The sequence below is a fragment of the Battus philenor genome, unplaced genomic scaffold (genome assembly GCF_028537555.1).
Source record: "Battus philenor isolate CCGP_79_NKW_IND1 unplaced genomic scaffold, ilBatPhil1.0.hap1 SCAF_8, whole genome shotgun sequence".
In the NCBI taxonomy this organism is placed as follows: Eukaryota; Metazoa; Arthropoda; class Insecta; order Lepidoptera; family Papilionidae; genus Battus; species Battus philenor.
This window is the reverse complement of record NW_027181748.1, coordinates 13,281,996-13,308,966: the sequence shown is the minus strand read 5'-3', so window position 1 is coordinate 13,308,966 and position 26,971 is coordinate 13,281,996. Positions and strand designations below refer to the sequence as shown.

The following is a 26,971-nucleotide window of genomic DNA, read 5'->3' as shown; positions in this document are numbered from 1 at the left end:
ATTTAATATTGCTTTGCTTTCTTTTTTCCTTTATGTAGAAAATAATGCAAAATGTCGTTTCACGAAGTTTTACTCTTTAAATACAACCGACAGCGGCTACAAATAATAAAATATGAGAGTTGAGGAAGTATATCTCATGGTTACCTAAAATTATCTCGCAATAATTAAATAAATCGTTCCGGCGTACTTTGATCGAAATTCAATAACGTTTCAATAATTCAATACACTGCGAACCCGCCTATCCATCAACAAAAATCCAATTATCAAAAGTTATTCCCCCGTAAGCGGAGGAATTTCGGGAAAAACATGATCTTGTATAATGTAATTACTGAAAAAAACTGATTTATGTCTTTAATCAACCTAAAAAATGAAGGTAGGCAGTATTATAATTATTTTTTTTCAAAGCTATGTCCTATGGTTACCCAGAGACCAGGTCTTTTCCCAGCAGATTTATTTTTATGGGGTAATTCAAAGAGTCATGTATATATGTATAAACTCAATACGCTACGTCGACTGAAAAAATAAATACATTTAAAAAAACTTTTAAGTTAAACGGTTTTTTGATACCCATATTGTGGTGGTTGTGGAAAAATATGTGTCTAGTCCGCCATATTGGAACGGCGTCCATCTTGAATTTTAAATTTTGACATAATCATCGAGTTTTACTAGTGTAGCCCTTTCATTTGATACCCATATTTAGGGGGTTAAGGAAAAATATGTAATCCGCCATTTTGTGTCGGCGGCCAAATAAATAAATTAAATGTGTGTACCAAATTTCAGATCAATCTGACAACGGGAAGGTACTTAAATTTCAATTTCTAATTTTGACCCAAATTAATAAACAAATTCCGTACGGGTCGAACTAAATAAAACCGTTTAAAAATCAACGAAGACATGTCGGCTATCTTGCGGTTTCATTGTCACGAGTGCAAAAATCTAAATATAGTTGTCATTTAGATAAAATAATTTTTAAAAAAGATATACCCTTAAGTACCCTTGTAAATAAACAATCTTTAAAATATATAATAGTTTTGTTTCAATAATTTTTCAAATATTAATTAATTTGGGGTCCTCCCTTTACTTTACCCTTTTGTTACTTTAATATATCCTATCTTTTACCACTAAAACCACAGACTAAATTAAAATACCTTTCCTTGTCAAACATTTGACGTCAATCTAAACCAAAAAACTTGATATAAAGATCATGTACCATGAAACACTACTGTAGTAATATTGTAATATGTTTTATGGTGCGCTATTGGATACGTTGTAATGAATAAGTGTTAAGTGAAAATTTAGCGTACCCTCATAATGAGCACGGAATCCGCGGTGTGGCTTTGGTCGTACGCCGGGCTGGTAAACCACCGTCAGTCTGGAGCCAGTTGATCGCATCATGGGACCTTTTCCAGATCCGCAGATGCGTCCAAGTACGGGCGCGTTCGGCATATACCCGTCGCGTACCTCCACCCACTCTGAGCGGCATCCGTCCGACTTATGTATGTCGATTTCTGAAAATAAAAATGTTTTATTATAAAGAATCTTTTTCAATTGGTTTACACTTTTACACACTGTTTTAAGACGAAGGTCTTTGACCAATATGTCCTTGCTGGTCACGACATGTGAATCAAAGACGTGGTCCCTCAAGGTGGCTCAAGGTCACCCAGAGAACAATAGAGGGTTATGCTCAGAGTTTCGGAGAAATGAGGAGATTCGTAGAATCATCACCGACGTAGCTCGAAGAATTGCTCTTCTAAAGTGGCAGTACGCGGGGTACATCACTTCTGAAAACGATGGCCACAACCACTAGCCAGTAGATGCGGCATAGGTAGACCCACACTAGGTAGACTGAAGCTATAGGTAAGGTTGTCGTTACCATCTTAGGTGGAAGCCTATACCATGCAGTGGGCGTCCATCGGCTGAAAAAAATATACATTTGCTTGATAGAACATAAGGCTTACTACACTCATACCATTTATTTGTATTGTCTCAACAAGATTTCTTACAGGTACGATGTTCCATATATTTTTCTGGATAAACAATTGACAGCCGGGGCTTTAAGGTTTCGAAGTGGAGACTACGGATTGGCAAGGACAACGTAACATGTCCATCCATAAGGTGAAAGACGACCTTGTTAAGTTCACCGGAAGATGCTATATGCAAGTCTCTTCTCAACGGCTCTATTAAAAATCTACGGGGACTTTGACATTGAAAGTCCTCTATCTCTATGGTTGTATATTATATATTTATCGTATAAGGTATTCTAAAATTAATGATAAAATTGGCTAAAAAATCTACAAAAATCTTGTCCGGATATGTAGAATTTTATAATTACACAAATATATTATAAATACTATAAAAGAAAAAGGTAAGCGTTAATTTATTGCCCAATCTCGGGGGTCTGTGTACTTTTCTTTAGAAAAAGTAACAGACAAAGAAATACGGTTGATCTGATGTTAAATGCTCCCTAAGGTCTATAGACAGCTTAGATCGTTTCGCTTAATTCTGTATTTTTAAATATCGGAATTCACTTCTAACAAATAATATTATTTTTCTGAAATATTTGTATATTATGCTTGCAATTCACGCAGATTTTTATAGAAATATACACTAAATAATTTATCAAATAGATATAAAGTGAATTTGTCTACGTTTCATCTCTCTTAAAATTTTAGAAATTTTATTTAATTCAACACCGGACTGTTTCGTGTGAATGTCCTACCAAGATTCGTTTTAGTGGACAGTGAAAACCGTGGAGAGGATAGGCTCCCCTTTCATGGACTATTTTTGCCTTTACAAGGATTAAATATTCCAACTTCTCCTTTGAAATCAATTCGTATAATGATTTTATATATCTGTGAAAGATAGATATGAGAGACAATATTGACTCCTTCAGAATATGAGGTCTTTAATACAGTATTTATTGCTACTTCGAAAACATTGACACGTGTTATACTTAATATTGTAAAAAAAGTAAGTTAGAGTTATTTATAAAGTGTAAATCACTTATTTCTTCCTTCCAATAATAAATTTATCACAATAATAAATTTCATCCCCTTCAAAGTAATCTTCGTCCGATAAAACACATTTTTGCAAACTTTTTTCGAGTCCTAGAAACAGGTAGAATAGTCTTTTTTTTCTGTCTAGCCTTCAAGACCTTTTCCGAAGTGGTTTGTATCTTCTCAATCATGTGTAAACTGTGTCTTCACATTGGCCACTTAAGTTTGCTGAATAGCAGAAGCCGCATGGAACCAAATCAGGCGAATTCGGTGGTGGCGGTACGATATAAATCAAGTTTGTGGCAAAAAAACCGCAAAGAACCAATGACATAGATCAATCGAGACTAGGTTTTGGTTGAGCCAAATGATATTTCAACTTATACCAAACAGACACTTAGTAAATGTAATAGACAGTCCTACCAACCTAAGCAAAAAAAAAACTACCTGCCTTCCTAATGCTCGGAAGTTTTAACTGACAATTTCACTTTACTTTTTGATTATAAAGTACAAAACTTAATGTTACTTGGGAAACATATTCCAATGCGAAACGAGAGGTATAATCTCGAAGTCTCTGTATAGCCTATTGTATGATCTAGACCTGTCAATGCGAACATTTCTGGCTTTCAAATCAGACAATCCTTCACATTTAGTTAGGGACGGAGAAGAGTCCTATAGATAAAAGCGAATGCAAATTTACTGCAAGAAGGTCTCGATAAACCAGTGTGTCTTAAGCTCAATTTAAATTAAAGAATAATCTGTGAAAACATCATTAAGCTGATGTTAAATAAGCTAGCCTAAACGACAAGTAATAACATAAATGGAAGACTGCGCTATCATAGTGATAATCATGAAAGTTCTCTTTCTTTGTTTTCCTTTCTCTAATCATGATTTTCGTAGTTGTGGTAGAGGTCGAAAGAAAAAACAGTTAAGTAGACTAGATAAGTTTTTAAATACACAATATAAGTATTTTATAACGCCTTACCGTTCCCTTTGGCAATGAACGCATTAGTAAATACACAATTTAAGCGAATCATGTTTAGTTGAAAAATTCTTAACGAATTTAAATTTTAAAAAAAGAAAATCAGAATGAAAACCATAAATTTCGACTGCGGGCGCGGTCTGATTAATAGCGTTACAGTTAAACAGCCGCACTTGTCGATTGCGCCCGCAACGGCCGTCGAATATTTACGTGGTGAGCTCCCTGACCAACTTATCATGGCCTCTACAGATATATGCGTCACAAAGAATGCTTGTCAGCACAGCGGGTCTAATTACAGTGGGTAAGTATTGATTGAAGTGTATACCATTGGCCACAAATATCGCGAATTCAAAGTTATTGCTTTCTATGCTCCGTGCTGTCGATATTGCGATCGATGTAGGACGATGGAGGCAGGAAGTTGATGTTGCCATTCTAAAAAGCTTTGAGGCAATCTCTTTCAATGCAGTTGTCTTTAAAATAAAGTTACGATTTATCATTGCATATATTAAACATTATGATTAAATAATCTATTTTCAGAGAAAGATGATCAATATTATATTATTCGTAAATTATGTATAATTTTTTAATTTTCATTTCAAAATTAAACTTTTCCAATTCTCTTAATTCTGTAGTCCAATCCGTATCGTAATCATCATTTAAGCTATAGGACGTTCACTGCTAAATTAGACCTTACTATATATTTAAAATGTAACCAATATAAACGGTCTACATTATGCATTTTCCGTCGTTTGTCTATATTTTTATCTCTTACGCTGCGTTTACCAGTCTGTAGTCTCCACCTTTAAGGTCTCTTTAAGATTAAAAAAGGCAGAAAACACATCATAGCTTCATCTTCCGACATTAGAAGGCACCATGAGAAGAAGTAACATCCGATCTGATTCAGAGGTCGTGGTATGGAAGAGGATTGAAGAAGGCAGTATCGCCTCCCTCATGAGCAACGACTGATGGCGCCCTATATTCATAAAATTCTTCAAGTAACATAATATGCAAAAGAAAAGAAAAAAATTCGAAACTGAGTCAAAAGAAGTCGTAAAGCGTCAGAATGGTATAGTAAATAAGAAAAGATAATAAAATAGCAATAATTATACAAAAAATAATGGTAAATTGTAAGTATAATGGAAAATTTAATTCAAAACTGTGATAATATAACAAACCGTGATAAAATCGCAAACTGTGGTCTAGTAAAAAAAATGAGGAAAGCAAGATGATGAACGAGAGATTTCATATCATCATGTTGTAAGACCAGTTAAAACAAGCAAGAATTGTACCAGGGCCAGATGGCAATATTCATATATCGCTAGATGTATTTGGAAGTTTCATTAAGCATTTGGAAACTGCTTCGAAGGTAACCGAGCGAGTGACTTTAGCCACTGGTATTATTTTTTAACATTGCATTATTTTTTGCACACTATACCAAGTTCCCGTTGTGACGTCACAACATGGCGCTAGGCCGGTCCTATTCTTATTTTAATCGCATTGTATATGAAATCACACTGTATAATTTATATCGGGAATGAATATATAATTTTCGTAACTTAGATAAAACTGAACTTAGAATGTTGGAGATACAAGTTGCAATTCAAAATAGAATTCGAATGTAAACCAAGTGATCAATATACATTGGAGTTAAATATCCCAAACGGAACCGCTGGTGAATATTTACGGACAATGTTTCTAAACCACAAATTTATAATGACCTTTCAGCTTAAATACTCGTTTGTACGAGTAGAGGCATCACAAAGAGCGTCGGTCAGTTTCGTAGGTCTCATTAAATTGGGCGGTGCGCCACTATTGCTTTGTCGGGTGCTAATGCTGCGAATCAGTCAAAAGTTATTGCTTCCTATCGACCTTTTGTTATACAGTTTTTGTTTATGAAAATGATTTAAAAAAGTTAGTGAATTAAATGTAAAGTAAAATATTTTTCTTCCCTGAACATCATGCAAATAAATCACTTTTGTGTCATAAATCGATAAAGAAAAAAAAGAATAGAAATTGATAAATCAAACACTGAAGGTATTTTGTAAAGAGTTAGCTAAACGTTAAATAACCTAAAAAATCTGTGTGTAAATATCTGCGAATCAGTCAAACGTTATTGCTTCCTATCGACCTTTTGTTATACAGTTTTTGTTAATGAAAATAATTGAGAAAAGTTAGTGAATTAAATGTATAAAGTGTAATATTTTTATTCCCCGTTAACATCATGTAAATAAATCACTTTTGTGAGATAATTCGATAAAGAAAAAAAAAGAATAGAAATTGATAAATCAAACACTGAAGGTATTTTGTAAAGAGTAAGCTAAACGTTCAGTAATCTAAAAAGTCTGTGTGTAAAAGTCTGCGAATAAGTCAAAAGTTATTACTTCCTATCGACCTTTTGTTATACAGTTTTTGTTTATGAAAATAATTAAGAAAAGTTAGTGAATTAAATGTATAAAGTGTAATATTTTTATTCCCCGTTAACATCATGTAAATAAATCACTTTTGTGACATAAATCGATAAAAAAAGAATAGAAATGGATAAATCAAACACTGAAGGTATTTTGTAAAGAGTTAGCTGAATGTTCAGTAATTTAAAAAATCTGTGTGTAAATATCTGCGAATCAGTCAAACGTTATTGCTTCCTATCGACCTTTCGTTATACAGTTTTTGTTAATGAAAATAATTGAGAAAAGTTTGTGAATTAAATGTATAGAGTGAAATATTTTTCTTCCCTGTTAACATCATGTAAATAAATCACTTTTGTGACATAAATCGATAAAAAAAAGAATAGAAATGGATAAATCAAACACTGAAGGTATTTTGTAAAGAGTTAGCTAAACGTTCAGTAAAAAAACGCCAGACGGCGCGTCAGTAAACATTGACGCGTGTTTTTTTGCCCGTTTGTTACACGTCTCTTTGACGGCACGCCGCTTAACAAACACGGGGAATTCGAAGTTTAAAAAGCTTTTCCAAAATTGCTCACGGTATTTCGAGTATGCGTTTTCGAAAGTGATTTGTAAATGTTAAAAAATCTAAATTTTATACGCAATTTTATATTTTTTTATAAAATGATGACTCATGTATATTAACATCTATATGCAGAGTGATTAGGTATAGGTGTAAAAGCTTTAATATTAAACCCTTAATAGCCTGATTTACGAAAGAGATTTTTTTTTAATATTACTGTGTTTGCTTGAGGGTCTAGATGAAGGAAAAAATAGATTTTTTTTTAATTTCGTCGGAAAGAATATTATACAACAGTAAAATTCGTACAGCCAACCTATAAAAATTCTAATAGTAATGTGAACATTCGGTTTAAAAGATTGGTATCAAAATTGAAACTCTAGGCTATTAAAGGTTAAAACAGGGTTGCACAGACTTATTAAGACTAGGGGCCACTCGGGCAAATCATGAACTGATGGCGGGCCGGCCGCCAGAAGTAAAGGTAATAAATTTTTTTGGGTTTTATTCTGGAATAGAATTCAATATTTTTCGAATGTACGAGAGTATTATTTTTGCTGTCAGCGGGCCACCAGTATTCGACTGGCGGGCTGCGGTCTGTGCATCTATGCTTTAAAGGGATGAAAGTAAAAATCATTTGGTGTCGATAAATCTATGGTACACTCTATGCACAATTGAATGGTGTCAAAACTAATAAACAATGTAATGATGTTTTAGTAAGAGAAAGTGTTATTTAATTACATATGAAATTTAATTACTTTTTAATTTCTGCCCCCGCGGATTGCATTACCATAAGCTACTAGTCTGTTGCATTCCAAGAGAAAAATAAATAATTTTACACATTTCATAGTGACTGCTTTATACAGCGTAATTTGGAAGGTGTAAAATGTTTAGTTTTAAGCTGATAAATGAGCTAGACATTTTATCTTTTAGGGCCTTTATTCTTATGACCATTTTTTATAACATCCTGTATTACAATACCTGAATATGATGTAAATATTTGTGCTAGAACATTCGTAGAAAGAAATACGAACTTTGAAAGTAGACTGTGGATAGACTCAACGAAAGACGTCTCTTGTCTTGAAGCAAGTATAAACCAGAATATTCTAAAAACCTTTCTCCGCTAGAAGGCTTGAACTCAGATTGTGATAATTTTATGTGGCTATATTAATGTAGATCTCACAACGTTTTAGTCACGATAATGTAGCAGTCCTTTCACCCACTTCATGGAGGTTTTTTATAAAGTTTCCGTTTTAATATGTATCTCAATGATTTAATTTTGAATATCGTATCAGAATATCGAGCTGCCTTGTATCGTATTTGAGTTTGGCTTGAATTGAAACAATTAATTAAACGTTCGTTAACACTGACAGGCCATTATTTAAAGCCATCGCGTTACAACCGTAGCGCTACTCCGTAGCTCTCACCGTAGCATTAATCACCTGATGATGAATTCGTTTCATTGTTTCACCTCACAAATATCATACGCATTCAGTTTCATATAGTTGATATGATAGACGTTTATCAATTAATTGTTTTAAATTGCCACACTTGAGTTGAAGTGAACGAAAATGATTGGCTTGAATCGATCTAATCTAAGATCATTTGTGTAATATATTTCAGAAACATTTACTGTTAACCAAGAAGACTTTACCCGCTGGGGTCTTATAGTTCTGGCATAGAAACCACGAACCGACAAGCGCAGTGTAGGAAATTTGTCTTTAAGGTGAACATACAACCTTTTTAAGGTTATATAGAGGAATGCTGGAGAATTATAGAATGATAGAAAAAGAAAGTTGGATCATATGACGAATAAAAAAAGAGTAAAGAAATATTTGAAAAGAATTATTGAAGAATTGAATGCTCTATCCCAAAATCAAGTAGGGAAGTACTAGAGATTCCTAATAACTGGGTCCATAAAAAACCTTACTAAGATACTAGAAAGACGCTTTATTGATTCCGGTTTCAATCGGTCCAAGGGAAAATCTTTGGAATAGGCCTATATCCAGTAGTGAATGCCCCACGGCTAAAATGACGATCGTGATTCAGTTGAATTCTATTCAAAATATTTTTACTCGAGCAGGCATTTACATACGATTTTGAATCCGTCGGTTATTTTAACATTATAAGTATTAAGCTACCACCGGCTCGGAACTCTAATCTGACAGTAGCCGACCAAAAACTTAACAGTCATTTTTTCAAATAAAATTTAATGTATTTTTTTGTGTTCTTTATAATATCAATCATTTAAGTGAGTTAAACTAAGTTCCAAGAATTTCGATCGACAAAAACTCACGAATGCTATACTAAGGTTTATTTAATAATATAATAATATACTTTTGATTTTATATTGTATTTAAAATCAGAAAACGAATGTCTAAGATGTCTTATGGAATAAGTAGTAATTTATGCGTACATCCAGACTCTTGAAGGCTTTGTTATCTTTTTGAAGACGAATTTCTAGGCGCTACGAGTTTATTTTTACTTATTGTATTTATCATGTGTCTGTCACTATTTTATAAAATTTTAAATTATGGTATAATAATATTATGTTATTATAAATAAAGTACATTTTCAAGTTGGCTTTTGTAGATATTTATTTTTTATTTTTTACTTCTATATGGTGTAAGATAAAGCACGAAGATTCAGTAGGTACCTATTCACACTGGCCTTGAAGAGACCTGGGTTTTAATTCTCGGTGAATAAGAAAACCGGCTGATCGTTCCATACTAAGGCTGTGTAGTTCAGAAAAATTGAGTCTAAATGCTTAGTTATTATACAATAAATTAGTTTATATTCGTTTAATATTATAACAGGCACGAATCTAAAATAGCGTCAAACACAACCCTCTTCTAAAATGTTACAGTACAGTTTAATCTCTGGAATTAATTTTAATTGAGTAATTTGTAGGTATTCATTAATTTACCATCGTTTTCAATTAAGGCATTTAATAAAATAACATCGATATATATAATAATATATCAAATTTGAATAGAATCAAGCCTATTCAGTTGAAATTTGAAGGATTATGTGCTAATTGACAGAGTCTGTTTTACAAAACGTCGTAGTATTTATGTTTTATTAATTAGTTGAAATTTCAGACATCAAGCTCCATTTCATCTAATTATTCTATTTTCAAATATAATTTGTGAACAAAACTAGATACAGACCTCGGTGAAACTAAATTTTTTAAAGATTTTATTAAAGTATTTAATTTAAAATTCCAAGATTTGGAACGACCTTCCTGGGTCTATTTTTCCTGATAACTTGAACTCTGGTGGAGGCTTTACGAGTAGAGTGAACAGGTTTCTTTTGGATGGGCGTATACCACCTTCGTCTTCATCTACACCAGAGTTCTCCAAACTTTTTTGTGTCGTAGACCCCTTGCCACGTTTTTCCGTGTTGGGTAGACCCCCTACTTACATGATATCGATTTCCTGTAAATTTCTAACTGTAGTAAAGTTCAGTGTTAAAAACTTAAAGTAAAAACACATGTTAATTTATACATTTATTAATTGAATTTAAATTAAAACTACTCAAAATAAAATTTTGTATCTGTTATGTAAAATATACGTAATATTAAATAAACATGAAATAAACTATAAATAAAATAACATAAGCAATAAGTCAATATTTTTAGTGAGAAGGATGAACCTGATGCTTTAATAATAAATTATCAACATTTGGCGTCAATTTTGTAAGGTTTAATCTTAAATCTCCTCGGCTAATGATGTCCAGTCCTAAATTTTTTACTTCATAGGTACTTTTATAAATAATGTAAATGTTTTGATATTATAAGATGGTGTGATGTAAGTAAATAGGTAATATCAGTGTATGTATTGAGATCCACTATCGTGGACTCCCATTTTCATTTCATGAACCCGCAAATTTTTTTTCGCTGACGTAGACCCCTAGCAGGTTGTCATAGACCCCTTGGAGTCGATTTAGACCACTTTGGGAATCACTGATCTACACTTTCCATCAGGTGAAATGGATGACAAACGCCTATTCCATTACAATTATATAAAAAAATTGTACACAGGTAGACTAGTTAAAAGTGTAAAACCTTTGAATGAAACTTGTGAATAATTAGCTCATTTTTCAGTAAAAAGCTTAAAAGCTTTTATACACCTTTCCAAATCGTAACGTATAAAGTGATCAGTCTGGAATGTGTTTCATTAATTTATAATTTCTATTTGAACGCGACAGACTAATTGCTTTCGGCAGTACGATGTCTGCAGGCACAGATAGTAAACAATAATTAATTTTAATACATAATTATTCGAATTTTGACAACATCTTTACTTAGTATATAATCATTACGTTAATTATTAATTTTTAAATTCATTGATTTTTAGATAGGGTTTAATATATATTACTTGATCATCTATTCCCTATCAAGCTGTATAGGTAGGTATCAGTGCGAAGTGAAACTAATTTCTAGCCGCGAATTCCGAGCCGAAGGCTTTGCGTTTACTACGATGTAAAAACTAATTACGTGAGGTTACTTAATAGATTACACCGTAAAATGTAAAGTCCGATGTAGTAGGTTTCTTTTAGAAGTATTGATAACAAATATTTTGGTCAAATTTATTTATGTCAAAATGATATAACATAGATCGGTGTTTCCCAACGAAGGCCCACGCTCCATAGGCGGGCAATTTGATTGTAAAAGTGATGTCAATGACAAGCATCCTTAGAGATGATTTCATTAAGGCTATATCTGATAAGGTGTATATATACAAATCTGTGTTATATGTGTGGTTGAATTTCTTCCTGTTTCAAATTTAAAGTTAAAAATAAAATAGATTAAAAATAAACAGACAACAAGTTGACGATCAATATGAGTTCTGCTAAAAGTTCCAAAGTTGAATTTTAAAAAGGCTACGGTGGGATATGATATAAAAGATTAAAAATTACTAGTGTAGATAGTAAGACTGTTATTTATTAACTGTAGGAATTTAATGTATTTTCAGGCCGTTTATTTAGAATGACTGGACAAACGTTTATAGGCAGATAAATCTTTGAAACTACCATTCCGGTGCATGGCGCTCGGGATCAATGTTGCATGTGCAATAATGTGGGAGTTGATGGTTGAAGTTAGTAGCGCGAAATGCTATTTGCACTTTGCAATAATAACATTTAGTTCAGGATTCGAAGCATTTAAGGTAAAACCGTGTTATAGAACGTATATATATCGTAATATTAATCTGTCTGGAAAGGCCAAAAAGAAAAACAATTAGAAAATATCAGAATCATTTTAAGTAAACATAATAAACATATTTGAACATAACATATGTAATATCATAGCATATCATCATTACAATTCAATGATCGTATTAATTGAATGTCTTTAAGTAAAGCCTGTGTCCAAAAGTGGAAGCTATACTACTGATTTGATGATAGTATAAATATGACAATGTTTTAATAATAATTTGTTTATTGGTTTACATTTTCCTTTCAAATTTTCTAGCCTGTTTTCCATGATAATCTTCTATAAAGTATTAAAAAAATAGAACAAAGATGAATAAAGTAGGTAGTCTCTCCTCCATGGCGCGCTAAAGCTAAATATGGATTTTTTATTTTTATGTAGATAACATCTTACTACATGCGTTGTTTTTTATTAATATCGCTGTTACTTCAGAAGTCACCGATAGATGGCGCTAGCAGTAGATTAACTCGCGTTATCATTTCACATTGGGTGGTAGTACATCGTCTCCTCTAACGAATAAACATGTATTATAGTAGTATGGTATTATTATGCTATGGCAGATCTTTAATGCTTCTTTCATTCTTTTTATTTTAGGGATATTTTCTAATGTAAAAAAAAGATTTTTTATACCAGTTTATTCCACTATTAATGTTTTTCACGAAAACAGTAGTAAAAGTCTTTTTCGAAAATAGTTTAATGAAGCTCAATTGGTTAACTACTATTATGATATAATTCGAGTCCAACTCTCCTAATTATAATAGAATCGTGAGAGTGAGTACAATAATATTTGCTAGAAAAATTATCGATAATTGTCCAGTATTGGTTATTACCGGTTACTTTTGTACTTTTTTAGGAATATATTTACGGTGACCTCTTAAATCCATAATCTATTTTAAAGAATCGATCACAAACTGAGCCAAAGTAACTCGAAAAAAACTTTAAAAATTATTGCGGTAAAAGAGTTGGCAGAAACGTACACGTTAATAATATCGTATTGTAGCCTTACTGATGACGGTCAATATTAAATTTCGAACGAATAACACCATGAAAGGAACATCAATCTCAAAAACCTTTGAATTTATTTTTTAGTTAAATCTATTTTCCGTAATAACTCAGATAATTTTCAGAATATATATACAGAACAAAAATATTAAATACGCGTGCAGAAAAAAAAATGCATTGATTTGGTTTATAAATAACCTGGAATGGAAGTTATTAAAGAAATTTCGGTTATTAGTTTCTCCTGTAAAATTTGATTTTTACGAGTATAGGTTTATTCGGTGGAGGCGAGGATATAGCGCCGCTCGGTTGAATCGAAAATCGATTTTTGCGGGTATCGATTGACAGCCTAAGTCGAGATACCCTCTCGGAGGTCCTTGCAAGTTCGCTTAAAAGAGCGCAACTCCCTGTCTAAGCTATCTTAGAGCTCGACGGCTCCCTAATCTAGCGATATAGAAGAATAATAGCATCCCGTGTCAAGGATGCCCGAGGAAGTCCTTAAGATTCATTACCTAAAAAAGTTGTTTAGTTTAAATGCCACACGCGCGGCACCCGAATCCTTAACCTATAACTATGGACGTCATTTTTTTGTCACACTACCATGGACGCGCGGTCTCTCGGACCGCTATGTTCTGAAGTCCAAATATTACGTAAATATTAATTTTATTTGTACACTTTTGTATTTATTTATTTTTAAGTATATTGAAATTAAATAATTTCGAGGCTTTTAATCAATCTTTCTTTATTTGTAATTAAAATAAGCATACTAACAATTAAAGGCACTTTTAGGCATACATTTACTAGAGATCAATTTTAGGACGAAAAACTCTAATGAATTAAACTTTTTAGAAAAAATAACAATCAAAACTATAAATCCAAGGTTTAACCTAATATAAAAACGAATAAAAGTCTACTCAAATTATTATACAAAATTTTTGACATTGGTCCAATTGTTTAAAATTATTGGCAGTCCTTGCACAAGGGTTTGGAACACTGTAAACATATGAACTGCCTACAACTTTTACAAGTGTAATTGGACTTTCTCTTTAGTTTTGGTGGACAAAGACGACATGTTTTTCGCTTTAATGAATCACTTTCCTGGCTAGGGGGTTCATCTAAGAGCATATTTGCCCCCTAATAAAAATCGCCTCTTTGTCATTTTCAATTCGTTTGAAATATTTGGTTTTATTGCTCGTCTTTGCATATGCGGAACGACTAAAGATCGTGCTATTTTTTTTAGGAATACTCCATTTTCTTTTTTTTTTTGCTCTGGTGCTCATTGTGTAGTACATGAGCATTTATACCACATAAGTCAAGAATGCGATATAAAATGAGCATAGGCCATCTTCCCGTTCAATATTTATTGACATTTTAAATGAAAATAACATAAAACAATCAAATTAAAAAAGTCACCGTTTATATTATTTACGCAGGAAACGTGGACGTGCGGTCCGACAGACCGCGGTTAAAATATAAAGTAAAATAACTCAGCTAATTTGTGTCCGCCGACACAACTTCTTGTCTCAACATACGTTTCGGCGCTAAAACTAAAGCTACTGAGAGCATTAAACGCGGGGAGCAAAGGGAAAGGGGTAAACAAAAAAATTACAAACTGCAAGCGGTCTGTGAGACCGCGCGTCCACAGTTAAAGGTTAAAATGTGCAAATGTCACTTAGCATTGTAAGTACGGTAAAAAATAGTCTCAAATAACTTTAGTAATGATATAGCCAAAGTTAAAAGTTTACTCCTCCCTTTGCAACCGAGTAGATATTATTTACTTAGTCTTTACAAGACTGCTGTAAAAGACTGAAAGGCTTTCACCGCCCATCATGAATCGAAAGTATTAATCGTAATTAATTTACTTACAAGAATCGTAGGAGACACGATAAGTGTAGTATATAAATGTCGTTGTGTAAACTGCAGTGAATATGTAGTGTGGTTGAATTTAAATATTACACGAAAAATTTAATTAATTGAATTGAGCATGTACCGATGTTGTATTGCCGCTCGGGGAAATCTCGTTCATGTGAGATGAAATACCAAATACGTTTTGTGTAGTATGGTAATAAAATTTATTAAAAAGATGGCTAGAGTTAATAGTACATATGCAGTCTATTGTTTATGGTCTAAGGCTCGTGTGTATTGGTTATCGGTATCAAGGCTTCAACGGGATGAAATGAAGCCTGTTGGTCAGAAAAAAGCTTTAAATATTTTACACCTATTTCCGATCACCTGAAATACTTATGTTACATGTAATTTTTTTTTAATTAAAATGCGACAAGCAAATAACTTTTGGCTGTATAAAGTGAGCAGGGACTAATAGTAAACAATAATTAATTTTAATATAGAACAGTCCCAATTTTGAAAAAGTTTTTTATTACTATATTATTATTACGTAGTATATTATTGAAGTCATTGATTTCTGGATACAGTGTATAATACATTAATGGACAGTAGATGATCTTTACATAAACCCTTCAAAGCTTTTAATTTTGAACGACATTTTCTAAGACTGAAAGCGTACGTGAAATATACAAATCTGCAATAAAACAACGAAAATTTCCATACGTATCCTCCTTTTTAAGAAGGCCAAGTTCTAACATTTACTATAAATAATATTATCAATACGTTGGAATGGAGTTTTAATATTGTATTTAATGAAAAATAACAAAATTGTTGCAAGTGATGGCATGTATGAACCAAAACATTCGTATCGCCGTTAGCGATCCCAGATAGTATGGTGATTTGTCTGCAACATTTAAACAGTAAGATGCCCACAGCTGAACCTAGATCGCCTTCATAGATTTCCAATAAGATCTGTTGGAAACTCATTATTATATATTACGGAGAATGATTTAAAGGATTATTTGCGGCTCCCGATAAATGTACTAAAAGAGTACCTAAATTATTTTTGACGACACGTTTGACGTAGATTTTTTAGTTCGCGTATTTCAGATCCGCGTGTCCTGAGTCCGAAGAAGCTGTAAAAGCTAGAAAAGTTAACAGCATTCGTAACTAATCAAATATATTTTTACTATTTTCCACGCAATAATATTATTTTTCTCGATAAGAACTGATGTATGAGTTAAAATTTTGATCAATGTTGGTATATTATTCTCAGGGAACTATTAGATTCTGTGTTAAGTGACGGAAGTCATTGACCCCGGTGTGACCATTTTCGAATATGCTCGCCTATTGAGCGGCCAACAAGTCCAGTGCCGGAACAATATTGTACATCAAACAACACAGAGCATGAGAACAATCGTCCAAGCCACAGCCCATATTAACCAGCGGAACCATTTGTCACGGACCATTACGTTTAAACGTTCTCTGTCCAAATATATTGTTGGGTTGACATAACAATGTCATTACTGTGAGAAGGGTTTCGGGCGCTCACGGAAGTTTGAATCGTCTTTGTCGCCGCTTAATAATTGATTACTTTAGTAAAACATTTTCGCAAAGATTTAATGTCAGTTTTATAGATTTTTATGTCTTATACCATGTATTTCGACTATTTCTTTTTCATGTTTATAAATGACACGAAGTAAAGTTACACAGTGATCGCTAACACAACCTCTTTGTAAAGGAATATTGTACATATATATATATATATATAAATATAAATATGTTTATATATATATATATATATATATATATATATATATATACATAAATTTGTATTAAAGTGATTATTGTATATGTATATATATACATATACAATTATCCTGTATAGTCCCGATGACATCTCAACAATGTCAATGTCAACCCTTACATCTTTCTATGTTAGTGTTGCTCGATAACCATTTTTCTTCCACGTATATAGAAAGTATATGTTAAGAATAATATATATTAAAAAATTCTGCTAAGTCATCTGCAGTTACCCTCTTTGGTCTCATAAAACAAAAACGTTTGGACACTTGTGTTGCGAAATATACGACTATAGGCAAACAGACAAGAATCCTTAGCAATAATGTTAATATTTTGTTTTCATTTAGGCTATATCTAACAGAAAATGTATGTGTATAAATAATCAAAATTGTTAAACTTTTTAAAAAATATATTGTTGTAAAGTTTCCTCACTCAACTATAACATCTAATGAAGTAGATTAGAGACAAAGTCGACGATAAGTAAATGCCTGTTAATAGTTCCAATGTTGAATAAATTAATTTTATATTTATCTTTACTGTCTTTTGTAAAAGAGATACCGTAAAAGATGGATTACTTGAAATATTGATAATTTTTATAAATGTGCATAATATAAAAAAATCCTTTTTAAGAATTTAAGACAACATATTTTTTATCGCTTACTAGTCAGCATTTGACCACTAACTCGCCTTTTGGAAAGGGAAGATATGGCCGAAGATGAAGTAGACTCAGTAAGTACCTGCTCTCTCTGACCTTGAAGAGATCTGGTTATATTTCTCAGAATAATAAGAAATACATAAAATGTATCGATAAATATTTGCTATATTTTTCTTCCGGCAGCAACAATTTTTTAAAGATGTGTTTTCTTTGCAATCTATTTTTAGTTTTTCCGAATTATATATATGAGCTCTTCGAATAATTAATAATATGATTTTTGATTTCCTTTGTTGCGGCATGGACATGGTCAAAATTTTAATGGCATTACATCTGATATTTAATACACTCATCTTTAGAAAGCTTAATATTAGGATGCGTCTACATTGTTTTAGATTCTCACTATTGCATTGAACCTAGCACACACTTGTGTTTATTTTAGCATATACTTTTTCAATTTAATTGAAACTGAGAAACAAAAATATTATGTTAAATTAATTAATAAATAAATTATATACGTTTTGTTAAGAATTACAGGTTTTTTTTTGGTTTAAATGGATTATTTCGCCTTGTTCATTTTATTACAGTAATTTACTGTTATTGTTTTACGTGTGAATAGCTAGCGGGCAAACATTTACAGCAATGCTAACGAGCCATTAGTCCTGCCTTGTGAATCCCATAAACAAGTTTCTTTACATCACAGTTAATGTCTTTGGGCATTTAGAATAACTAGTCTTGGCAAAAACTATTCAATATGTTCCTTATCCAAAACATACAAGAGATTCTATAAGTTTTTTTTCGGATATATATTTTACATTAAATAAAAAATATTACATGTAAAACAAAACAACATCAAATAAATCTTTTCAAAACTAATGTCACATTTATTTGAAATTAGAAGACTATTAAAAAAAAAAGAATATATAAAGTTTACAAATAAGTATACAGATTAAAAAAAGTATTATTTAAACACATTATATTTCTTTTTTGAAACCTATATTCGAATTATAATTTAACAGGTGTAATAACATCACATCCTCATGTTTATGTATGTGCATATATTATATGCATACTTTTTGGATGATTGACAAACGCTGAAATATAAATTGAAAATAAATAAAGATTCTGAATTTAAATTTTAAAAGTAAAAGTGTATTTATTTTAAATAAAAAGGGTATATATTTGTAATATTAAACGATTATAAATGAAAGTAAACGATATTGAAGCAGTTTACTAAACTGGGGTAGTAGTGAGCAACATAAAGTGCAAAAGAGATAGCAGCTGGGGGTTTTTCACCCTTAATAGCCTAGAGTTTCAATTTTGATACCAATTTTTTAAACCGAATGTTCACACTACTGTTAGTTTTTTTTGTAAGGTGGCTGTACATATTTTACTGTTGTATAATAGTCTTTCCAACGAAATTAAAAAAAATCTATTTTTCCCTTCATCTAGACCCTCAAGAAAACAGTAATATTAAAAAAAATCACTCGGATTAATAATTTATCTTTTGTTAAATATTATATTTATACATTATAATCAATATAAATATAATTTATATATCTATACATTATATATATACATTATGTTAAATAATTAAATAAGCCTTCACAAGGATTAAGTTCTAAATGGGAGATCAATGGCTGACATCGCAGCGTGGAACGGCCACCAGGTCAACAGACGACCTCGCTAAGGATGTTAAAAGATTCTTCAAACTGTTCTTATTAGACATCTATGGGAAGGCATTTGTTCGGCAGTTAATAATGGTGAAACCTTAAATTCGATTCTCTGTGTATTTAATAATAAATAAATAAATCGATAACAAATTTGAAGGAAATACCGAGTTATATTTTAATTAATGCGGATCGCCATGTCGTAAATTCGTAACAATGAATTTAGATATAATCGATTGAATCAATTATCGATTATCGAAATTTCAAGCGACCCTTAAAACGGTCACCGAAACTCGTTAATTGTGCAAATAAATTTAGAAACTTCACTGAAGATGTTTCGTCATAAATTTAGGGTAGCTGTTTGTTATAAATTATTCGATATTTAAAAGTTGAGTTGTTATTTATTCGTTTAATACAAATTATAGTTAAGAATATTGACGTTAAATGTATTTTTAAAATGTATAGGCGTTCTTTAATTAAAAATTAATACGGTAGTAATAGACTTGAGGCATCACTACGAATCAACACATTGACAAATGGACAAACAAAGCAGAATGTCATCAAGGCAAGGAGGTAATGCTTCCAAAATCATGTTCCGGAATTAGCGACCACGAATGCATCTGATGGCAGAGGTCTCAACCGATCATGGTCTTACTAACCAACGTCTGCTTAGTTCGGGTATTAAGGAAATCTTTGCTGCTTACGCAATTAAAAGCCTTATGTTGATATAAAGGCAATACTTAGTCTTGCCATAAATATTGTTATAAAGAAAAGCACGATTTTTTTTTATACGTAACATTTATTCCTTTCATAGTGAGTTAGTTTAATACATCAATATATAACTATTAAAAATATACAATGTTTATTCGAAGTGGTCTCCATTGGCTGCAATACAGTCTTTTAAACGTTGAGGCCAGTTATCAATAGCAGCACGAACTCTTTCTAGAGGAAAATTCTTCACTGCCAACCGAATGGATCGTTTTAGGGACTCCAAATTATCATGGCGTTTAGAGCAAGCCTTACTCTCTAAAACTGATCATAAATCATAATCCAATGGATTTAGGTCAGGACTTGACGACGGCCAGTTTTCAGTGCTGATAAAGTCCGGAACGTTAGTTTTCAACCAAGATTGGGTGGATCGAGCTCTATGACCCGGTGCCGAGTCTTGTTGAAAGCACCATTCTTTGTTATTGAACATGGTGTTAGTTAAAGGCTTAACTACCGTCTCAAGAATGGTATTTTGATAAACTTGTGCCGACGTTTTAATACCTTTTTCACAAAAATATGGCTCAGTCACCCCTTCATAGCTAACACCCCACCAAACCATCACTGAAGTGGGATAATGCCCACGTTGTACTCTGTTTACTAATTGCGAAGCTTCTTTAGAGCTTCCAGCATAAATACGGTCATTTTGTTTATTAAAATACTGCTCAATTGTAAAAATTTTCTCATCCGTAAACAAAATTTTTTTGTGACCTCCCTTTGCGTACCGCTTAAGTAGTTGTTTGGATTTTACCACCCTATTCTTCTTTAAATTATCAGTTAAGAAGTGACCAGTACGTCTCTTATAGGCTGCAAGTCCTAAGTCATCTTTTAATATACGCGACATGGTTCTAGGAGCTATCTTCATCTCCCGAGATAAAATCTTTTGCTTACGGACAGGATTTCTTCGAATTCTTTCCCTAACTGCTTTAATCACCTTTTTCACACGAACGGTACGTGGACGGCCAGATCTTTTTCTGTCACAAACAGAGGAGGTATCATTGTACCTATCAATAGCCCGGTAAACAAACATTTGACTAATACCAAGCGGGTGGAGGGTTTTAAAAATTGCACTTTTCTCCATACCTACTTTATGTAAGGCAATCACAGCGATTCGGTTCTCTTTATCACCCCACTCCATTTTAATATAACAAAATATTTAACAATATAATGGCGCGAAAATAAGAAAACACATCAAGCAATCATATAAAAATGACAGATTCCAAATTCAAACGTAATATTTTCTTTTTTTGAATAGTAACAGTATTTATGGCCAGACTAAGTACATTCGCTCATTTAAAACTTTTATACCTGTAACCACTCACCGTGTATACACGTTTTATATAACTTTCCCTAAATCGTTCCATGTTATTCAGTTGCTGTTTATAATCCAGTTTAAATATTTTAATGCAGTAAATCCTTAATCACGTGTAAAGTAATATCACTTTGAAAGCTTGTAAGCGAGCCGTGGCACGTCGGCTGTATTGGAGGGGTCCCCTAATCAGGACTTTTCGAGTACTTCCCTCTGGAATTGGGTCGCCTTCGGCAAACACTTCAGGATAACCGACGTTGCCCTTTTCGGGGCGTAATTTTTAAGCTTTGTTTACACGGGTCGAAATTTTAGGATCTGTACACACAGGGTGCAAACTTTACCACAATGTCGAAAACTAATTAAAGTCTGTAATTAAAATTGTAATGATTTGTGCTTCAGTCTTTTATCTATGTATTATTTTCATTATTTATTTATACTGTAATATACATTGATGAATTTATATAACGAAGGTATAAAATGCAGTGTTATCGCTCGAGGCGAGGGAAGGTACAAGATATCGGAAAGATCAGCTTGACGCGTTCATAAAAGATAAAACGGTACAAAATAGTATGGAACACTACACAAAGTTATTAAAAATATAATCTCTACATGTATATAAGCTTACTGGACATATAGCATCCGGGAGATGCATATACATATATATATATATATATATATATATGTATATGTATATGTATATAAGTATATTACTCAAGTAAATTTGAGAAACGAATGCAGGAAAAATCTACGGTTCAATTTTAGAGGCTAATCAAAAATAATTATTACGTTTCACTAATTAAAATTAGTAGTGAGTTTAACGCTCAGAATAAATGGTGATTAGATCCTAAAATTCTAGATTGTAGATGACGGATCGGCATGCATAACGTAGAACATCTAACAAAGTTAAAAGAAAAAATGGTCGACAGAAGACCAGGTATGCAGGCCGCTTCCAAATCGTCCTATTGAAAATCTATTAGGAGGTTTATGTCCAGTCGTGGACGCCTTACAGTTGAAATGATGATGATAATGATGAATAAATATGTTCAAACCAACAAAGTTGTCTAGAGATTTCTCCACGTTGTACAAGATGTCCGATTTTCAGCGTCCATCGCCAAACTTAAGCCATGAAGTGGATGTTCAATGAGACGAAAGAATAAATGATATCTCTTACCGGTGATATTTAGAACCACTCGTTCGCCATGGGTGGCGACGATTCTCCACTCGCAGCGATCAGGCGACGCGGGAGCTGCCTCTGTTCCCCACCCCGGCGAGTTGAACCACCCGGAGTTACCCAGGAACGTCTTCCCACATCCTGTCGGATGAAATACAAATGTCATAATTTCAAAATCTCATTTCAAAACACTTCGCACCTCGAGCAACCTTCTATTTTAGTGTCGCTCTTACAGAGTATTGTAGATTCTACTCATTTCCATTGTTAAAAGTTCCATATTATTCTTTATTTTAATATTCTGAAGTAAATAATAAATAAAAATAGAAACTGTTACGGCAAAATTATTTTTATGGTGTAAAAATTTATAAGATGTCCGCAACACATCTTATATTCTACTTCATACAAAAAATATGTATTATATTTCAAAAATTTATTCCCCCTTGTATTTGTAGAGATATTATGCGAAGGATAATAAAATACCTCTATACCAAGCACAAGAAAGATCGGAGTGTTCACGACAGAAGCGGTTGTTGAATTATGTCACTGGCCACTGCCGATCATATAAACAAAACAAAAAAAAATTGCGTTCGATTTTCAAATATATTTTATATATTACTGTAAACATTTCGTTTAATTAAGTTAATAATATTGACACTAACTTTTTTATATTTACTTATTCCGCGATTTCTTACAAATGCTTCTTTATATTCTATATATCTTCTACCATCTGTTTAGATGAATAATGCTTCAAATCTAAAAGGGTATTGGAATAGACTTCAACACATAATTTTCAACTTATGTTCTATTCCAAGTATACATTTATAGTTATGTAACTCTCTTAGCATACGAACGTTATTTAACATTTTTTTTAAATTAATTAACTTTGTCTAGAAACCTATTGTAAAAACGTATACATTTACCATAGAAAGATTGTCTTCACGAAGTCAAAGCCTTCGTTTTATTTCAAATTTAGAAAGATTACACTTCCTAGGAAAATTCGTAATGTTTTATGGTCACACATTTATACATACATTTTCGTACACGTTTTAAGAAGTGACAGTCTAAAAAAACTCTCTGTATTCGACGGACAATTTTGAGTCGTAGCGATTAAAACAATTGTCAATATAGTTTAAACAAAGAAAATAGGAGTTATTAAGTTACTTACTTGCGCACTTGTAGAGCAAGTTCGTCTGTGCGATATCGCTGACGCTAAGCCGCACTCGCTGTCCTATTTCTGGCCTCTTCTTACCGTGGACCTCCAGAGGTAGTATCGTGTCCAAGTAAGTTCCTTTACTGAAGGTGTTCCTCGCGTAGTGCATTATTGAATCATAGTCGTATGTCTGACCGAGGGAGTTCACTTCTTCGTAAGTTAGCTTGTTGAAATTGTATTCTTGCCCTGGTGAATAAAGAGTTAGTTATTATAACTGATGAGACAGTGGAAAGAGAAGAAGTCTTCACTGTACTAGTCAGCGAAGTACATAAAACCATATATGCAGCAGAATTCGGTGCCATCATAAAACATGAAGATCTTGAGTAGAAGTGATGACAAGATAGGTTTCGATAGGATTTGATCAACTGTTTCTACAATTACCTCTAATACTACAGTGTTTGAAATGCTGTCAGGTGATAAATAAGTCAATGACTGGATGGAACTTTACACAGATTGTTAAAATTGACGAAATCGTAAATGTAACGTAAAGCAATGAAATTTGTAATAAGGAAATTCCTTTAATGATGGGAAACGAATGTAAGTATTGTCAAGAATGAAAATTATATCTGCAACAGCTGTTTTTGTTGTAATTCGAAGACCCTGAAAAGTTACTATCGTACAAGCTGTTTTACTATCACTTTTAGATTTCTGTTTCTACATTTTCCTGCTAAATAGACGATGGATATAATAGAGATGTCAGAGCGTAATATTTTTTTACTTAATTAATTACAGAATAAATGGAAAAAGGATTAAAATTGAAACAGGTCGGGTAAAAAACAAAAAAGTTGATAATGTAAGATATGTAAATTGTAAAAAAAATTAGAATTAAATAATAAGAATTAATCGAGTCTGTTAGCGACTGACTGGGCAACTTGAAACTTGTTTATATTTTCATTCGTTTTTTATAATTTTTTTATTGAAAGTGTGTCGGTAGGCGTTCTATGTGCTTTTGTTCTGTCAATCTATTGTTGTAATTTAACTTACCTAGTTTTGTGAAATTATAATTAAATTACCAGAATCATTTGAATTTATTTAATCCGTTTATATAGTCCACACTCTCGCCAACAGAGTCATTGTAAAGTTATAAGATTAATAAACTAAACTAGACAATAAGTACAGTGATAATGTACTATGTTATAAAAATAAGAAACCTAATAATGAGAATGGTGATGATGGATAGAAGGCAATGTTTCGAATGCATGCTAAGAATAGGAATGAAACATATTTTGCGGAAATATAGAAGAATAATAAAAGAGCTCAGGAAGTATAAAAGAAAAAGGTGAAATAAAAAGAAAAAAAATGTCATGTGAGGGGAACGAAAGACAGGGGCCAACAATTTATTTGTTTACTTATTTTAATTTAGTTCTTTTAGAATGTCTGGCTTAAACGATTAACGACTATGAATATTGAAATCCTCTACCATCAAGTCTTGTGGAATTATTACAAAAACTTCATAAACTCTTTATTCTTGTAGACCAGAACTAAGTCTTGTAATGTTCAACTATCATATGTACATACAATTCTCTGGTTACTAAAGTATTTTGGGAAATAAAACAAGACATCTTATATTAGAACCTGATGGAGTCACTCTTTTTAATTGTATAGATTTGCGCGTAAACTAATATCAGACACAGTATTAAACTATGTATCAATTACTATTAGATAAGAAATCCGATCGCCGGCGCTGCTGAGCTATTACGCAGAACTAAAAATAAGGAATAGAGCAGGAAGCTGATAGCCAACCTCCACTAGTTGGAGAGGCACTTCAAGAAAAAAAGAAGAAATCCAATATTTTCCGATAACATCTTTGTTCAATCTAAAGGTATACAATAATATAATATAGAATAATGGTCGTTGCCGTTTCACCCCATATACGTTCACTACAAAGCGTAAGCCTCTCTCGAAGATGTCTACCATAATCGCATGGCAGGTGGGTTTGCGATCACAGTGTGGTATTATGGTACATAGAGGGCGCTACTGCATATCCTATTATCTATCTAATGAATTCAGGCGTTATTATGCGGAAGTCCATCCTAAGTAAGAAAAGGACCAATTTATACTCGTAGCTACTTCTGCCTATGCAGCAGTAATCGTGTAATAAAGTGCACCGCCCGCCAGCCCGTTGATAAATGCGAATGACACAACTGCCACCGTTAAATCACTCAACACGTGTTTCACCCCTCTACGGGGCATCCTCAGGAGTAATGTTACATCGATTAGTGCCAAACACACTCTGTATCCTATTATTCTCATCCCATCCAGTGGCAATCCTATATAGTTATTGTACAAAGTGTGAATTATAGATTGTATGCCGGGAATCAAACCCGCGACCTATGATCGAAAGTCCTCTACCGCTGGGATATCGTTGCTCCAATATAAAACCATGTTAAGAGTAATAAATGTATTTAAAAGCTATGTATACCTGGGTTATGTTGTATTTATAAGTTCATTTCTTAAGTCGATGTAAACATGTCAAGGTTTAAGAGATTTATGTTTCGCTCATTAATATTGTTTAAACTGATTGAAATTTACCCAGTGAAACCACAAAAGTTCACATTGGGCTTATAAATTAGCAAAAGTAATTAAGAAGTGTTGTATGTTCTGAAAACAGCTTTAGCCGTGGATTTGTTGTCAAGTATGCCATGTTTGATTGATAAATTATTTTTAATAGTGCAGATTGCTATTACCATTGGCAATCTATCTTTTTTTATTGTGCGAAACACAAAACATTGATTTTTTGTTAAGACTTTAAATTCTTACAGGTAAAAATTAACTAAGAAGCTTTCTTCCTGACCGATTATCTTTTTTCATTCAACTTTTCTATTACTATTTGTAATATTCAGTATTTGTGATTATAATATTTTTTAATAATCGAAGTGTTTATTTGTTGGACTATTATTATTATTTCTCACTTTGGAACATTTGAAATGACCCGCAACAAAGATATGTCAAGATACCAATTTGATATTAGTATCCTTCAAAAAAGTAAAGCTATACGAGCTTTAAACGCAGCCTGAACTGAAAAAAGATTTCACAAAAATCAACCGGTTTTATTTTGGAGGTATAATATATAAATATATAAATATGTAATGATTATTAACACGAACAATGCCCAGAAAAATCATCTAGAATAATCTTATATATCTTACTATAAGTGACAATAATTAGCACGTTGCGAAACTTTGGTAATATTTTAAATAAAAATAATGTATTCCCCGACTGTCTTTTATTAATGAAGAGAGATGTCTAGGCATTGCATTTACGACAGAAGAAACCCAAAGATATCATAACAGTTAGAAATTCACATTAGACATGATGATATCTTTAGAACAATTCAGTCCAGCCTAACTTAGAGCATCCGAGCCTTGGCAATTCAGATTTATCTTGCAATTAAATGAG

General features: G+C 32.4%; 1 protein-coding gene across 1 annotated transcript in view; it reads right to left on the bottom strand.

The window, feature by feature from the left end:
• tok (tolkin) overlaps positions 1 to 26,971 on the bottom strand; it is a 110,783-nt gene that overhangs the window by 13,747 nt on the left and 70,065 nt on the right. Inside the window, exons 8-10 of the mRNA XM_068774945.1 lie at positions 23,528 to 23,758; positions 22,363 to 22,503; positions 1,305 to 1,508 (exon numbers count right to left, since the gene is read on the bottom strand). Of these exons, the coding sequence (XP_068631046.1) occupies positions 1,305 to 1,508; positions 22,363 to 22,503; positions 23,528 to 23,758 (576 nt within the window). The remainder of the gene's footprint in view (positions 1 to 1,304; positions 1,509 to 22,362; positions 22,504 to 23,527; positions 23,759 to 26,971) is intronic.